This window comes from Poecilia reticulata, chromosome 13 (genome assembly GCF_904066995.2).
Source record: "Poecilia reticulata chromosome 13, P_reticulata-male-v2, whole genome shotgun sequence".
NCBI classification, from domain to species: domain Eukaryota; kingdom Metazoa; phylum Chordata; class Actinopteri; order Cyprinodontiformes; family Poeciliidae; genus Poecilia; species Poecilia reticulata.
The window spans coordinates 23,952,878-23,971,211 of record NC_088842.1 but is presented as its reverse complement, the minus strand read 5'-3'; the positions used below and the strand labels follow the sequence as shown (position 1 = coordinate 23,971,211).

Sequence of the window (18,334 nt, the reverse complement as noted above, 5' to 3'; positions counted from 1 at the left end):
CAATGTTTTACCCGACTCGTATAGTTCAGAGGCGTTACCAAATAATAAAAAATTATATGTTTCAATGTAACTATTTAAACAGAAAAAAGCAATAAATGATTGACTGTACAATTATCTCATGTGTTATTCTGGAATCTGGCAGAAGGAAATCATTTCAGTCATTTGTGATATTAATTGCTATTATTAATGCAGTTCTATGCATTTTCCAGGCATCTGGTGTCATTTTGCAGCATCATCTTGTAACGTGTATGTTATCACTTCTTCTATGTTTTATCAAACATAGCTTAGAAGAAATTTGACTTCCCGACTCGACACCCTGAAATTGGTCTTTGTCTCTTTGAGAAACTCCCCCTATAAGATTTGATGAAAATGTAAGCAAAGTATCTTTACCAAAGAAGGAACCCATTTATTTTGATAAACTAATCCATTCAGAAAACACACACACCGTTAACGTTATAGTTGACCTCCCCAGCGTAGTGCAGCAGTCTGAACTCCTCTCGGCCCATCACCTTCCTGGTCTTTCCGTCCGCCAGCTTGTGACTAAAGAGACACACAGAGTGAGAGTGAGGATAATCAGCCACATCAATGACTCAGGTTTTCTAACCCGAGACCAAACTTGGGTTGACTGAGTGTCAGACTGACGTGACGAAGTGCGGGTGGCCCCCCAGGGTGTCCTCCAGCTTCTCCAAGAAGGTGAAGTCGCTGGCATCTCCAGGTCTCAGACACTCCTCATCCTGTGATGAGAGGACAGCGTTAAGATCTCAGAGGAAAAAAGCTAAATTTACATTTCTGTTTACTGGATGTTCAGCTCTGTTATTATTATTAATGATAATATATTTGTGTACACTGCATGTTCAGGCTGAAACACCTGACGGACACAAAGCAGAAAACTTTCTGGTATTCTGAATGTTGAGAGACTGATGAGCTTATGATTAATTAATGTGTGGTGAAAGCTAAATAATTTATTAGAATAATAATATATTTTTTACATTTAAATCTTTAATGTGTAAGTTTAGCTTATCCGTGTGTTTTGGGGATTTCTTTTCAATTGAAATACATTTATTTGAGTTGGGTAAATCAATTTAAAGAAAGAAACTAAAAAATAAAAATGACATTTTGCATTCATAAAGCATCTTAATCAATATTATGACTTAAATTAGTCACAACTGCAATGAAAAAATATTAAGAATGACAACTTCCTACCTGCTTCAAAGAGTGAATTTCAAGTCTTAAATCTGCCAATGTACTTAAAAAATATCTCAACTGTGTTACCATAAAATGACTAAATAAAAATGATCAGATATCATTTGTGATCTATTACATACTTATTTATTGAAGAGATTTTATGTTGGCAAATAATGACAGAAAACTAAGTTCTTAATGTTGCTATTGCCAACTCCCACCATGTAAAACACAGAGTGGAGCATCATGTAGTCCTCAGAGGTCAGGAGACGAGCATGAGGTCTTTTTCATTTGTTGAGATAAGAGCTTCAAACTTGCAGTGTCTGAAGCAATGGAAAGGCAAAGTTTGAACGAGGTGTTTGGGTGCAGCGCCTCACCAGGATGGAGATGATGCCTTTGAACTTCTCCTCCACCAGGTCACAGATGATCTTGTTGTTGAAATACTGGACCGGCTCCCACTGCAAACACACAAATCACTATGTGACAGCAGCAAAAGCTAACCGATTGTTGGAAAGGTCATGGGGGCCAAAACGCGAACGCCGATATAAAACTGGAGCTCCTCCAAAGAGGAGCAGCTGAAACAGCTGGTCGCAGCTTTTCATAGTTCATAGTTTTAAAGATTCAGAGAATGCCAGGAATCCTGGCACACAGACACACCCTGCACCTACATATATGTGAACACACACACACTCAGAAATGCTCCACAAGCACCGTTAGCTCATGTTAGCTTCGAGAGTCGCATCTTTTCCACAGAGAGCAACCCACGTCTGTCATGACGCATCATAATGGGCTCTTTGAGAGGCAAAGCCAAGATTCTCCCACAACTTGTTTGCTCTCGACACATTTACATTAGACTGAAACCAAGAGGTCTTTGTTCTGACCGGGCAAAACAACGCAACAAAAAGGCAGAAACAGGGAAGGACAGAAGAGGAGAGAAAGAAAAAGGAGAAACATCACTGGGATCGGCTTTCGTTACAGGACTGTTCTGATATGAAATCTCCTCAGGAGGTTTTACCTGAGAATGAATTACCAAGCAGTCCAGCATGTGTGGATTTAATTATTCATGGGGTGGATTCTTTCTAAAAATATATGCACTCAATGCAGATGGATCCCATTAGGAGAATGCTGCAAAATTCAAACCCAGACTGAGAGAAGTTAACAGTGATGATAGAAGGGGATCAGCACTTTCCTACTGAAATATCACAGACCAATTCCTCAGATCAAGGTAGCGAGTCACATCGTCACATGATTCTGAGGAGATTGGCGTGAACAGTGTGTGTGTAAGTGTACGGAGTTAGAGAAGCTACTGACCGTGATGCCTTCAGCTTCGTACTCATCCTGCTCTGACTTCAGGGTGAGCTCGATGAACAGCTGCTGCAGCTTCTCGTTGCAGTAGTTGATGCAAAACTGCTCAAAGCTGCAGAACAGAAAAAATCAGGAGGATCCGATGATCAGATTGAGGAAAAGGTAAAAGGAACGTCAATATGTCGGGCAGTTTTGCAGTTTCATTTCTTAAAAATGTTTAAGGACCAGAGACACTCGCTGCACGTAGGGAAATCACCCAGGATTAGAAAGGTTTTCCACATTTTGTCACATTATAACCACAAACAATACCAAGGAACTGGGGCTGAAAATAATCATGATTATTGAAATAATCGTCATCTAATTTAATAATTAGTTAATCTTTAACAAGAGTATACATTCTCTGAAAGAGGCCAATTTCTGAAAGAACAACATATTAAGTGTACAAACCATTTATACAGTTTGCATTTAAAATAAAAAACATTCTTTGTAAATCTATTCTACCTGAAACTCCTCAAGTGGTGTAGTTTTAGCTTCACCTGGTTCACTTTCTGTTAAAAAAAATGTAGTACCTTTTTTGATATTCGATTATTCATAATTTTTTTTTTTTATAAATTGCCCCTATACTGTATTGGCATTAAGTTAATCAGAAAGGGCTGAGCTTTTCACATGCTGATGTTAAAAGTAATTTTCTTTAGCTGCAGATGCAACAAAATGTTTGATTGTGTAATAAAAAAAAACTGAATTATTTCTTTATTTGGATCTTTATGCCCTTATATCGTTGTATAAAATAAGCTTAAATGGCTAAATGAAAAATCTTCAAAATGAGCCACGATTTTTGATCTTATTAATGAATTAATTGTCAAAATTGATGGAAAGGTGAGTGGGGCTAAATATAGAAGAAATAAAACCTGTTAGAAACTGCTCAGGTTCCAACAGGACAAAAGCCTTAAATATTCATAGTGGTGGCAGCTTTACTCTCTTTCAAACGTAAAATTGTGCACACATTTGTGTTTGTTTATCACAACAAACCTCAACAAAATACCTTTTATCTTGTGGTTATAAGTTGATGAAAATATTAACACTTTTCCAAGGAATCAAACTTGTTACAGTGGAGTGAAAAAGTGTTTGCCCTCTTCCTGATTTCCTTTCTTTAATGTTTGAGAACATCAAACATTAATCAACATTAATGTTAAAACATTTATCAATGGAAAAAAAGAAACCAGGAAAGCATTATTTCTACACCACTGTACATTTCAGAGCAGCTTTTAGTCGATACATTCTGAAGGTTTTAATTTAAGATGTCATGCTAAAACAAAGAAAACACGTGAAACTATCTTTACCTGTTGTGCTGGAAAACCTCAAAGCCGTAGATATCCAACAGACCGATAACAGAGGCGTTCTTATGAGATTCATCCTGTTGGAGAGACAGAGACAAAAAAAATCATATTTGGCACCAAAAACCCAGAGAATATCCATGTAACTAATATTGTATTATTATCAATGAGATTCATGCATAGCAGGGAAGTTAAGCTGGTTATTTACATGTATTTGAGTAACTTTTTGGAAAAAATTACTATTTTAGGAATATCTTTATTACGTTGCGCTTCCTACTTTTACTTGAGTAATTGTATCGTGAAGTATCGCTGCTCTTAATTGAGTAAACATTTTGGCTACTCTCCCCACTGTTAGTAACTTCAATGAATGAACAACAAGATTGTTTTAAAAAAAAAGATTCGCCAGACACACCTCCAGTTGCAGGTTAAAAGTTTCATATGTTTTATATTATATTTTGTATGATTTTATTTTGTAATTGCATATGTATATTAATTTCCAAGATTTCTACATAAATTTATATTTTGGTCCAACTCATAATGTAACTTTTAAATATTAAATGACTGATGTTTTGATCAGCACTTGAGAAACCTTTTCGCAAAATTACTTTTTTACCCTCTTACTTGAGTAACGTCCAGGACAGGTACAGGTTTAAGTAGCGCTGCTTTTCCTTATCTATAGTTCTGCGGCTCTCACCCACCTCTGGATTTAAGTAAATCTGGCTATAAATGATAAGTAAAAAGCAGTCCTTTATCTATAGATTATATTTAAGTTGTGGCCACAAGGTGGCGCCATCTAGCTACAGAATAAAGACGATCCTTGCAGCAGGGTTTGGTCAGTGAGTTTATACCTTGTATGTCAGCGAGGTGTTGATTTTATTGACCAGCCAGGTGAAGGTGCGTCCATACACCGCCTTGGACAGAGCATCCCGAGCCGACGACGCCTGCTCCAGGTTCAGAGGGCTCACGAGCTGCACACACACACACAGTGTGACAGAGTAACTCAAAGCTGAGCTGGGACACTTACACATGTAACAATGTTATTATTTCTAACCACAGCAGACATTACACAGACAGGAAAGCTTTGTATACCAGTGCTTATCACACAGTGACAGTGTGTATCCAAACCTACCTCCTCTCCCTTGGCAATTATCTTCTTATGTGTGAGTGCCTCTGTCAGCACCGTCCCATTCACCCCCAACAACTGGAAAAGCACAGCAACATTAGCACACACACACACCAGAAGTAAAACCAGTGACAAATCCACCTCTTCCAGAAAACAGACAGACGTCACACCAGTCTGCGGCCAGAGAGGTTTCTCTCCCGCCCGCTTATTATGTCTGTGGTTGGTGGGGACAGCAAAACAGAGGTGAAAATGAACCGAGGCACAGAGATGATCTGTTTTGTGTCTGTAGATTCACATTTGGAGTCGACAGAAAAATAGAGCAAGTAATTTGTCAGCGCCGGCAGAGGCACAAACACTGAAATAAAATAGATAAAATGAGTACGTGGTTGTTGTAACAGAAAATACATAAAGTTATCATGTATTTTCAGCACATAGTTCCATTTGGTAGCAAAATCAAGTAACTATGCAACCTTGGGTTGTTATAAGAATGCTGTACATATCAGGCATAACTTAAAAGACATTTGACTCCTATAAATTGTCCTCTGTCTCTCTAAGAAGCTGCTACTATTCCAACACTTCACCTTCAGCACGTCATCACAACAATGCTTCTCATTATGCCGTTTATGACCGTTTATAGGAGCGTTGGACTGAGAACCTTATTGAATGATCAGCTCAGCAGATGTGCAGCTTCACCAGGTGTTTGGCTAATTGCTGCTGCCGCTAGTCGGGAGGAGCTGAAGGGGAAGGAGCCTATGAAAGGTGCTCAAGTTGTTAATATCGGGCCAGGTTTACTTATGGGACCGATATAAAAAAAAACTAGCCTCAGGGCTCTACCTTTCAGCAGACTGCTACAAACATCCAGTTAATAATGACATTTTATTTCATTTACTTTTTAAGCATATATGAGCCAAAACCTAACTGACAAAAAAAATCTGCAATCATTCAGAAAAATAGTGCAGCTTCAAAAGTTTAGGTGGTTGTCTAGAAATCATATTCAACTAAATAATTTTGAAATTGTAAATTAAAAAAAACTCTAAATATGTACAGCTCTGGAGAAAATTAAGAGCCATAAATTTTTGGTGGTGGTTATTCCACCAGATATTGATTTCTGAACTGAACTGTATGTATTAATAATGTAAGATTATTTATTGAAACCTTTGACACTGGATTTCATTCTGAAAAGCAGCCTGCATCATCGAACCTAAAGTAAAACTTAAAACTTTGATAACAGAAAAATGTCGACCCCTCTTTAAAAGAGCAGCGACAATCCTGTTAGTGTGTTTGATAATAAATCTAAACTGCGGTTTCTATAACTTCGCCGTCTCTGAAACCTTTATTGTCTAAGTCATAATCTGCATGCCATCTTATTGTGCCTACTTTCTTTTCATTTCTTCAAAAGAATTTTATACACTTATTAAAGTCTTATTGTTTGATCTGCTCATGAACCGGCGCGGCGCAGTCTTACCCTGGCCAGGTACTTGATCTGCGTATCCGACGTAATGTGGGCGTAGCCTTCTTCCTCGCCGTATTGCACGTTGCCGAGGTGAAGCACACTGGCGATTATGTTCAGCAGCTCCTGCACAGAGTAAAAAAAAACCCATTAAGGATGACGCAGTGAAAAAGATGAGCTGCAGGAGGACACGAAGGGAACAAAGGTGAGAGGATCAGAGACGACGGCGCGGTAAGATCGAAGCTATCTTTACAAGCGGCTCAACTGATAAGTCCCGCTTTGATTAAAAACCGGACAAAGATCGGAGCGTCCCGGGAATGTAGCAACCCACACACACTCACACCTGCTGCTCTCTCTGAGCAGTGGGATCTCTAAAGGAGCTTTGGGAGAAAGCCCAGACTCACAAACGTGGAGGAAGACTCCCACGCCGAGCAAAAGTGACTTATGACTCCATAACGACAGCTACACGCCGTTCTGTCATCCAAAGAGACAAAAATGGCCTCAGGAACACTGAGAGCTCCACCTAAGTTAACATAATGGTTATAAGTTATTATAGGTTAATATTTTTTCTCTATTGCTTCCAATATCTTTATTCAAAACATAAAAACTGTGGACTGAAAAATGTGACATGCATCAGTCAATTTTAATTCGTTAATTTTAAGAAAATGGTTCTGATTTCTGCATTCAGGTGATTTCAAGTATTGAACTATATGAGACTTAGAAAAGTCCAAATAAGTGTCATTAAACACCAAAATCAACTTGCTTTGTTGCTGATAAATTGTCTACATCTTATTTAGGGCTCCATCATTCTGTGCATTTCTGTGTTAATTTGTTTAGGTCTGCATTAATTTGCCTAAAACCGTCTCAGGGCTGACATCATTACGTCGAATCGTGCCTAACCTGTTAAGTTCTCTGATTTGTTTAAAACGGATTTTCTTTTCATCACAGTACGACACACAGCCCTGGTGACCAGCCAAGAGTTAGAATAATGAACTGTTATCAGTAGCGTTTCCCAGCGTGTGTGATTTATTTGCAAAGTGGACACAAAGCTGGATGGGTCTCCTCCACTCAGACTAATGTCTGCAAGCTGCAGGACGAACTCCGATGCAAGACTGACTGCAGTACTTATGAAGCAGGAGAGGCTCACGGCAGAACTCTGTAATCAGAGCAGAACTGCTTTCACTTCGCCATAAAACTTTCCAGTAAAAGAAAGAAGTTGCTAGGTTTGTAACGCTTTTTTAATAGAAAGTTGTTAGCGGGTCAGAGAAGTCACTAAGCATTGTGACACACTGGATAAGTATTGACACAGCACAACAAAATGTGGTGACTGAAAATAAAAATAACTAGATCATCAGCACAAACAGCAACTTTAAGTTCAAACCTCTTAAGTTTATGTTGTTCTGATCTCAATTCAGTAGTGGTTAAAAGAAACAGCTGGTTCAGACTCCTTCACAGGAACACCAACTATACCCACAGTCAAAACACAAATAAATGAGGAAGAGGCGAAATGAAGGGTAACTGGAACGTCTTTCAGTGCCTGGGTTTCTTGTTTTGAGACAAGATATGATTTGGTCCTTAACACAAATGAATGCAAGGCAAACACAACCTCAAAAACTACAACACATGACATAAAATGCACAAACACGCAATCGCTAAGCATTTCGGCTGAGCTTCTGTTATTATGTCATAAATTGTGGCTGACTAGAGCTTGCATATCCTTAAATTTAATACCCATTAAGAAGCAGATTGCAGTTTGTGTCGTGATGCATAAAAACCAAAAGCTAAAAAGTCTCTGACTTTGTTCTCACCATAATTACATTGTTTGTTTCTTACCTCCACTTCATCGTCACTGAAGCCAATGACAGTCAGGGCTTTTCTCACCACCTTCCAGTCGCTGCGGTCGTTGATGGAGCTCACTTTGGGACAGTTGCCCTGTGGGACGCATCGGACGAGTTAAGCTCAACTTTGGAAACCAAGTGAAGCAGAGTTTAGACTTTTTCAACCATGAGAGTTTTCAACCATCAGATTTTCACAGAGCAGGTGATGCGCAAACAGCTGTTTACAGCTAAACACCTTTGTGTATGCAATATAAACACCTACTTAGACAAACACAGGTGGAAGCTGCTTTGGTTTGGAAGGTGATGGAGAGAGATTGTGTGAAAAGGAGTGTTCAGCAAGTCCCCTAAGGAAGATCTGTCCTCTGAGGAAAGCCCTTACACTGCTCTGAGCATTGCTCACTCTGAGCCCATTAACTTGGTCGTCCACTGGGACGCAGAGGCAGGCGTTCGGTACGGACCAAAAGCTACAGGCAGGTTGGACCAAACAGGGCACTGAAGGACATTTTGCTTTAGTGGCTAAAGATGTTTCATAAGAAAGGTAAAACCTTCAAAAAGTGTCATTACCCCTTTAACTTTTCCACTTTCTGTCAGGCTATAATAACAAATGTACATGTTGGGATTTAATGTGACAAAGTAATGCATAATTATAAAATAGTATTTGCTAGTCTGTATGACCCAGTACTTAGTAGAAACATTTTCGTCTGCAGGTTGAGTCAAGTTTATTTTAAAGCTCATTTCGACAACAAGGCAGTTCCAAGTGCTTTACACCATAAACACATAAAACTTTGACCAATTATGAAATAAGCAATAAAGATTGCATTTTCTCAAATCATCAGAAATAATCGATACATTGATCAACATTCTACGTATTATGAATCAAAGGCAACTTAAATAGATGGCTTTTTAGCCTCGATTTAAAGGAACTCGGTGTTCCGACTGTTTTGTAGTTTTCTAGAAGTTTTTTCCAGATTAGTGGAGCATGAAAACTGAAGGCTGCTTCTCCATGTTTGGTTCTGGTTCTGAGAACCAGAAGGTCTGAGAGGTCAGGAAGACTGTTACAACAACAACAAGCCTTTCAGTGATTTATAAACTCACATTTTTAAAATCAAATTTCTCTGACCTACAGGGAGCCATTGTAGGGACTTTAGTATTTTGGAAAATGTCTTTACCCACATTGTGCTTCTAAGCCAAGAATTATTGCCCATTTTTATTTGCTCAGTCTCAATTAAACTTATGCTTGGACTTTGACTAGGCTCTCCTAACCAGGGTTTGTGTTCTACTAGCATGTAACCTCAGTTTTTAGGTTACATGCTTTTAAAGCATCCAGCTGGTTTTGCTTTGCTTTGTTTTTGCCTTCATTCATCTTTCCATTAACTCCCTGATGAGGAAAACCATCAAGCTGCCACTATACTGTTTCAAAGTGGAAACAGTGAGTGGAGGAACATTGACGTGTTTGTCCCACCCTCACCTTAACCAGGTACTGATACTGCTGGGTGTTCCTCTCCAGGCCAAGCCGTCGCAGCAGGTCTTCTTCGCCTCCTTCGATCATCTGATAGAAAATGTGGAAGTTTCTCTCCCCGTGGTTCTGGTGGACCACCCGGGACTTCTCCAGCAGGTAGTTGATGATGTGGCCACCGACCGGAGCCCCCTGTCGACGGGAGAGAGGCCAAGGACGGCGGTGGGAGGAAGACGAGGAGAAGGAGGATTGGGTAAGGCTGGGGTACTGAGGTGTAGTAAAACATGCAGGTTCCAGAGGGATTTTGTCATCCATTAAATATATAGTGCACTCATAAAAAAGGGGAGGTTAGATGTATTATAACTTCTTAATCCTCAATATATTTTCAATTTCTTTACAAACTTCTTTGGATTTTGGAGTCTTTTGCCTGCTTGTTGCTCACCTTAAAGTCAAACTGAATGTCCATGTACTTGCCAAAGCGGCTGGAGTTGTCGTTACGCAACGTCTTGGCATTCCCAAAGGCCTGGCAGGGAGAAAGACACAGCAGATAAGGACAAGTGAAAGAGGAGAGGAGTGATAAGTGATGGATTATGGAATAGAGATAACAAGACGGTGCAGATGAAGGAATGTGATAAAGATAGGAGAAGAATAAAGAAAAAAGGTGAGAGGAATGAAGGAAATTGACAGAGCTTGTTAAGAAATCTACTAGTAGAGATGATTCTTTCAGTGCTTTGTTCTATAAAAGTAGAATCAAACACAGATACCTCCAGCACTGGGTTAGACTGCAGCAAACGGTCTTTGACGGTCTGCACTTGTTCGCTGGCTGGACAGGTGATGGCGTAGTACTGCAGGATCTTTTTGGACGCTTCCGTCTTCCCGGCGCCGCTCTCCCCTGAGATCAGTATGCACTGGTCCTTCCGCTCCGTCCTCATGGAGCGGTACGCATTGTCTGACACCGCATAGCTGCAGGAGGGGAGGACGGCAAGAGTATCAGAAGACTTGATGTCTTAAGGGAAGAGAAATATGAATTTGGGTGCTTAGTCTGCTTTAATTAAACTCTAGTTCATTTGCCTAGAATGTTTGATCTGCTTGGAGACGTGTGAATGCGCGATTGAACTCTGATGCAGAGTGAAGAAGTAAACTCAGGTCACCTAGAAACCTAAGTCTCAGTTTGCTAGAAGTGACCTGGACTATAGTAAGGGAATTCTGGGTAAATACAACAAAAACAAACATGAGAGTCTAGTGCTAGCTGGAGAAATGGCGCAGCGTCTTTTACCAAAGACAAAAAATGAATTCAACAGTGGCTAAAATCTGACACCACTCCACTTTTGTGAAGAAGAAAGAAAGTTGCGCTCAGTATCGTCACCAGATATTTTTGTGTCGTTTCCTTCAGTGATTCTCGGTTCGGCGCTACTGCAGACGAGGAGGTGAACAGGTATTGAAAAGGTTTGGATCCTTCAACACAATGCGGTGTGAAAGTGAACCGCACCAGCTGAAAATGTAACAAATGCTGCAATTTTGACCCCCAGTTGAACCGAGTCTACCCGACTATCAAGTGTGAAATACCTTTAGTTTATCATAAGACAGTGACAAAGCAAACATAACCTTGTTTTACAATGACTGCTTCTTCACACACCGTGATATATCACTTCTTTTTCAGAGACGAAATCAAGCAACTGGAAATTCACAAAACTCTGGACGTCTCTCCTTATCTAGTAGGAGGGAAACCCAAACATCCAGATTATTTTGGAGGATCCCAGTCAATCACAGGTCAGATTAGTCTCAGTAATCCATTAATTGAAGAGGAATGTACATCAATTCAGTACCAAAGTGAAACAATGCTGTTAAAAGACTCAGAAGAACAAGAAAAATCCAGAAAAAGAGCAATACATCCTGGATGACAACGTGTTAAAGAAAATATTGACTTTGGAAAATTAATGCCTGGAATGTGTCATGCTAACCCATCACAGTCGGGTATAAGCATGAATCATAAAGACCCGAGTGAAACCCAGCTTGTTCCAGTTACACCATCGCTCATCAGCTCCGGGTCGCCATCTTCCTGGTGCTGTTATTTCAGCATGTTTTGACACATTTCTGACAGCGGACTTATCGGTGAAAGATAAAAAGCAGCCGCTCGAACGTTGTTGCACTCGCACTCGGTGCCGTTCGTGTTTGACACTGGAGTCTGAGCGGGGGTCAAGTTGGGGTCAGAGGAATTCCCTCAGCAGGGAGGAAACCTCTCGCCTGGTACCAACGCTTGCTCACTTTTCTTTCCATCTCCCCCCATCCTCCACCCTTCTAACCTCTCCTCTTCACTGAAGCACATCTCTCTTTCCACGCAGAGGGAGAGAAAACATTTAGCCACACGCTCGAGCGCAGACAACGTGAAAGCACAGGCTTGTGAAATGTTTCAGTGCAGCCGCTCTTGACTCTTTATAATGTGCTGGATTGTTTTGGGAGGATTTAAAGGGAATTCCCTGACCCTTCCTGTGGCAGCGATTCAAACATTCCGGCCGCAGCCATGACGAATAGAGAAGAGGACACTCAGACTTGTGAACATGACGTAGCTGACCAACTATGAGCAAATATTCCAATACATCTTACCACTGTGACAGTATTTAGCAGTTATGTCATTCTAGAAAAAAAGCAAGGAACAAACCATTGCTCTCTGCTGGATTTGATGGATTAAATAGTCTGACTTTACACATTTGTATCCATGTGGCAAAGCAGGAAAAAAGTAGGACTCATGAAAATCTGTCTCAACTTATCATCTCACTGTAAGCCTCCTTCACATCCTGAGGAACCTGCTGACTGCTCTTTGCTGCAGGTTATTTTCTTTTAATATTCAATTATTCTGATGATTAGATTTAAAAAGATTGCCACATTCTGCAGATTTTTCACTTAAGCCTTTTTCAAATACATGAAAAGATACAAATTCCCTTTTCAAATAAGAAAATAAATCATTAACATGTGAAAAACCTTAACATTAATACAGTGTAGGGCTGATAAACTGAGTATTATTTTGAAATAATTGATGAATAACTGGACAGTAAAATGTGATTTACAGATTTTCTTTTTACAGAATTTGAAGCAGGTGAAGAGTACAATATATTCACAGGCAAATATGGATTTATCTTAAATATATTTTTGTTTAGTTTTGACTTAATTAATGCTTTAGTACGTTGTTCTTTCAGCAAATGGCCTTTTTTTGAGTCCGTATGCTCCAGTTAATGATTACTGAATTACTAAGTCAATTATCAATAATCAATTTAATCTGGATCAGTCATTTCAGCCTTATAAGACGATTTGTCCTTTAACGGAGCGATGGCTGCGTATGGAGAGATCTGTGCACTTACATGTGTGGAGAAACCTCGTAGAAGTTGACGCCGCGGTATCGCTCCATGTGGTTCTTGGTGTAAATCTCCAGGTCTTTATACGGATTCACCGACACCAGCACAGAACCGATGTAAGTCTGAGGAAAAGAGAACGAAGCGGTCACGTTGCAATAAAATAAAAATGGTTTTATAAGAAGAACATGTTTGAAAATTGTCAGCAAATCTCTTACCTGTGTGAATTACGGCTCTAGCAATTAATTTAGCTAAAGAAAGACTGGAAACTATATTAAATTTTAACAAAATTATTAAGAAAACTCAGAATCCCTCTTTCTTGTTTGTTCATTCATTTAAAAATGTCCCAAAGCAGCTTAAGAACTGGTGGCTGGTTCTGTTGTTCAACGAAACGATGTAGACCGACTTTCACAATGCAACTCAGATACGAAATGTTTTACTTTAAAACCAACTTACTTTCACAGTGCGAGTTTAGTCTTTTTTCCACCTAAAAATTGTGATGCTAACAGAAAGCTGCTTCACGAGAAACGTTGAAAAATAATCGTGTTGTTTCAGTATCCCTGCGATGGCTCATTCCACCCCCAGGTAAAAAAAAATCTTACTATGTCTTATTAGAAAAAACATGGCACTAAACTTAAATAATCCCCCCAAAAATCAGGAAAGTTTTGCCTAATATGTGCCGCTAGCCCTCGTCATTGACTCACATAGATCAGGTTCTCCTTGAAGCGTTTCCGCAGGTTCTCTATGAAGGCCGCCTCGCTGGTGAAGTTCTCCAGCAGGACGAAATCCTGCACTCCCACCCGGTCTCTGGCTGTCAGGGCCGACTCCATCATAGCCCGGACCCCGTCACTCGCCACCACCTGCAACAAGAGAGTTTGTTAGTGTAACTAAAAAATAAAAATAACACAACAAATGTTATTCTTCAGTGTGCAACACAAAATCCAGTGGAGATAAATTAGAGTCTTCAATTTCCAAGAGTTGTTGTGAAGATAATGAGCAAATAAGACGGCCTGACTGAAAGTCAACCAGCAGAAGAAGAAAAAGTCGACAGTAGGACAGTAGGTCAGCAGCAGATGGATGCAGTTTTACAGTCGGTCATGTCAGGTTGAGTAAAACTGAATCATTTATTGTTCGTAAGGAACACAACTTAAAGATTTTAAGCTAAATTATAGTGTGGTAAAAAATTCACAGCAGCTGCTCATTCTCAGATAAAGCAACGCTTAACGACTCAATCTCTTCATGTAAACAAAAACAAACATCTAGATTTGATTCAAAGCTGTAGGAAATTAGAAACCTTACTTAGTAACATCTACAAAATTATAAAAACAAAACCTAGAAGCTTTGACCCTTGTTATTCAACACATATTAATTATTGCTGTACTCATAAAGCTGAACAGTCATGGAGTAATTTTAGTAAAAAACAGACGAACTGAAAAGAAAAAGTTTAAAATCAGCTTGTGAGAAGGATCGAATCACTTTCACCTGAACTGACCCAATATGTGATGGAAACACAGAATAAAAAAAATCCAGGCACTGAATGCAGCATATCGAGAAGCTAATGTCAAATTTAATTATTTTGTGCATTTAAAAAACCCGCATCAGACGGTCAAAGTGCTTCACAGTTACATCCACAATCGAAAAACAGTAAAAAAAAGTAATTAAAACAAAATTAGGATTTAAATTACTGTCAGACATATCAAAGAGATGAGTTTTTATCTGCTATTTAAATGATACTAGAGTCTGAGTGGTACGGACAGGTAGAAGTGAGATATTTCACAGCAGCATGTTTAAAACTTTAAAAGTGAGCAGAAAAATGTCAGTGTTTGTGCTGGGAAGAAGCAAAACCAAAAATGCAAAGGTGCAAAATGGTGAAGCCACCAATCTTTTATCAGTGCATCTCTAGTAAAGAGGTAGAGATATTGCCTCGTTTACCAAATGCATAAACAGCACAGTTGGTAAACTACTACTGTGTGGATGTAAATGAAACAAACACTCAGTTTTTGTTGATGAAAGGCTTGTAAGTGAACTTCTCACTTCTAAAAAAGCGAGATCGAGCCGAACCCAGATGTGGCGGGGAAGTGTTGTCGCCCCAACCCAAGTGCAAAAAAAAAAAAAAGACCCACCCCGGTTTCACTTGTTTAAAAAAGTAACACCAGACAAATTTAGCATCAGAAGTGCAAAGTCAAAGCGCAGCACTCACATGTCTGAGCTCATCGAGGCGTTTGCCCAGGAAGCCGTTTTCTAAAACAGTGGCTTGAGTTTTCAGCATAAGACTGGCCAAATTACCGACATCCATTGTTGAGATGCAGTCAGCAGTGCAGAGTGCAAAGTGAAATAAGTTGGAGGAGGAAGGAGCCAGGCTGAGGACAGGACAGGGGCACAAGACACACACAGTAGCACAGCAGGTGTTGTTGTTGTGTTAGGCGGTGCAGAAGACGTCTCCCTCAGGAGGCTACAGTGCAGACTTGGATTGAGAAAGAGATGAGAAGGCTTGAGGGAGGACAGAACGTATTAATTAGAGCAGAGGGAAAAACAAGAGAGGGAGAAAAGGGAAGGTGAGTCTGACGGATGCCGGGTTGTGACTCCAGTCCAGCTCCATGACTGCTTTAACCCTCCTAGAAACTCCTCAATGCAGCCATCTTGAGGCCCATTAAAATCTCCGCGCGCACACACACACACGCACACGCAGACACAGACACACAGCATCTTGTTCAAGTTTCACCCAAATATGCAGAACCACGTTTGATCTCAGCCCAAGTGTTTGGTCGGTCTTCCCCAGCCTGAGTCAGTCCATGTCCCTGAACGCATCGCCCAGCATCAGGACAACAAACCTGACACAAACAGCAGCTTCCTGAGCCTAATAACATTAGCTAACACTGCCTGCTCCATTTGTGCTCTTTAATTAACTGAACCAGCCTGTAATTTATCTTTACAGCCTCTCAAAGAGGCGAGTGGCTTGGCTGGGAGGGAGGAAGGGAGGCTGCTGGAGTCTCTCCTGATGCTCATTCACTGATGTCTCTTTCAGGCCGAAATCAAAGCTGTACAGCAGTCAAAAGGTCTTAAAGACGACACAAATTCAGGGTAAATTGATTCAATCCCCAGCCATTTTCAGTACCGGTAAGAGGTTCAAAAATAAAATAAAAAAGAGGAAGTTTAAAAGATGTAAAAAGGATCAGATAATTCAGGCTGCTATAATAAGAGACAGACCTCAGCCAGAGCTGCTCATTTCACTTTTTGATCATTTCACATCCAACTTTTTTTTGGATCAAAATGGTATCAGATACCCAACCATCAATTACAGTTTCGATACCATTATATATGAAATATATCTTAAAATGAAACAGATTCCTTTAAACTTCCACACAAACAACCAAGTTCTCTTGTCAATCTTCCAACACTAATTTAGACAAAAGAAGATATTAAAACTCAACTAAACAGCTTGATAGGCAGATTTCTGCAAAGACAAGGCTAAATTCATACAATTTGGCTTCTTTATATAAATAACATTTCACCAATTGGCTGTTATGATGAACTGAATCTGGCTTTAGCAGTAAGGATTTGGATTGCTTGTTGAGCAATTATTTATTTCCTGAGCATGGAATCAAATCTAAAGACGAAGTTTGGTTTATTTCAGATCATCTCTGTTAGCATCAGGTCATCGCAAACCTGGGTTTTGGTATTTATGTCTCTCATTTTGTCTTTTGGTGTGAAACATCCTCGTACTGTGGGGATATGCAGCAGATTCTCTCTCACTTCAAGCTTGTAGAAATAAATACTTGTCTCAATACATTTTCTGATTAAACATGTCTAGTTCAAATCCTGCCTGAATGATTTATTTCCATAACGTATAAATGATCCTTTGCTTTCTTAACACCCATGTTATCAGTGCTACATGTAAAAACAAAGTAAAGCAATGAATCAGGAGTGTAAGGAGTAGGGAGAACACCTCTGGGGATCATAATTGTGTGTTGATGTGTAACTTTATCCCACACAGCCGTGTGTCTCCCACCACTCAGCTCTGTTTGGACAACATGAGCTCTGGTGACCTATTGTTTCACACAGAAAACAGCAGCTGTGAGCGAGTGTGTGTCGCTACAGCCGAGTGTTTTAATATCCTGGTAATCTGTCACCACTTTGACTTCATTGTATTTGCTCCTCTCACCTCCCAGTAAAGGAATGGAGCTTCTATGTTCAGGTATTTTACCAGTTCAGATCTTTGAATTCAAAAGCGTTGCTGCAGCTGGAAACGCGACTTCCTCCCCAGAGGATTTGTTCCTGGGAAAGACTAAAGTAGCAGCAGGTTCAGCCCAAATGTGAATAAAGAACCAAGCAGATTTTACTGTAAAATAGAAGAAAATTGACGTGACTTTGCATGTTTTATGAAGAGACAGCCTAATTAGAGTGGTCAGCGCATTTCTTCTTCTTCAACACATCTTCATCTGTGTCGCGTTCCATTACTTCACCGTTTCCCAATTCTTCTTTCACTGTTTGGCTTTCCTGAGGGTACCGCGGACTTCCACCCGCTTTCAGGAACTCAAGGCGTATGTGCCTGCCTGGCTGCCACTAGTCGTCATGTTTTCCAAATCCTGTCCAGCAAACAGAGCCGCTCGGAGCCAGGATGGAGGGAGGAGAGCTGGGAAGCTCCCACGCTTCTGAGATGACCGATCGCTCCAATCACTGTCGCTCAGATAAGGTCTGAAATGACTAATCAGATTCATCATCAGCCGATTTAGTAATCGCTAATTATCAACTGGTGTATAGAAAAAAGAAGAGCAGTAATTAATCCAAAATTGTGCAAAAATATATACATTTTGCATTTAAGTTAAAAAGAAAATATGTTAATATGTTCTACCCAAAAGGTAAAAAAATATATATTTTCTCATTCTTCTTATGAAAAAGGAATTAAATTGTGTCTTTTAATGCATTCCTAACATTGTATAAAAAAGGCTTAACTGAAAAATGCGTAACGTGGCAATTGATAAAATAATCAATAAATCAATCAACTAAAATAATCATTAATTGCAGCCCTAGTTCAGATTGAAATATCTCTACATCATCAGATCTAATGTTATTACTGCTAATCTTTGATTGTTTCAACATAAAGTACCTCTTAACACCAACTGTCTCCACATTTACACTACACGTGTGTCATACTTAGACCTTATTTAAATGTCTTTTTCTGTAGTTAAAATAATCCACTTCTAAAAGGAGCAATTACCAGATTTATGTGCAGTAAAATTACTGTAAATGGGTAATCGAGTGTTATAGTATTATAGAATCAGAAGAAAAGAATTAAACC

At 39.7% G+C, this 18,334-nt stretch overlaps 1 protein-coding gene across 6 annotated transcripts in view; it reads right to left on the bottom strand.

The window, feature by feature from the left end:
- The window catches only part of LOC103474896 (unconventional myosin-Ic), a 59,266-nt gene that overhangs the window by 9,026 nt on the left and 31,906 nt on the right, over nt 1-18,334 (bottom strand). For all 6 annotated transcript variants that reach the window (XM_008426167.3, XM_017308369.2, XM_017308370.2 and 3 more), the window contains 14 exons: nt 13,740-13,895; nt 13,045-13,160; nt 10,453-10,651; nt 10,131-10,211; nt 9,701-9,880; nt 8,228-8,326; nt 6,410-6,520; nt 4,951-5,022; nt 4,670-4,789; nt 3,828-3,901; nt 2,494-2,599; nt 1,560-1,640; nt 643-734; nt 446-540 (listed from right to left, as the gene is read on the bottom strand). In XM_008426167.3, the coding sequence (XP_008424389.1) occupies nt 446-540; nt 643-734; nt 1,560-1,640; nt 2,494-2,599; nt 3,828-3,901; nt 4,670-4,789; nt 4,951-5,022; nt 6,410-6,520; nt 8,228-8,326; nt 9,701-9,880; nt 10,131-10,211; nt 10,453-10,651; nt 13,045-13,160; nt 13,740-13,895 (1,582 nt within the window). The remainder of the gene's footprint in view (nt 1-445; nt 541-642; nt 735-1,559; nt 1,641-2,493; nt 2,600-3,827; nt 3,902-4,669; nt 4,790-4,950; nt 5,023-6,409; nt 6,521-8,227; nt 8,327-9,700; nt 9,881-10,130; nt 10,212-10,452; nt 10,652-13,044; nt 13,161-13,739; nt 13,896-18,334) is intronic.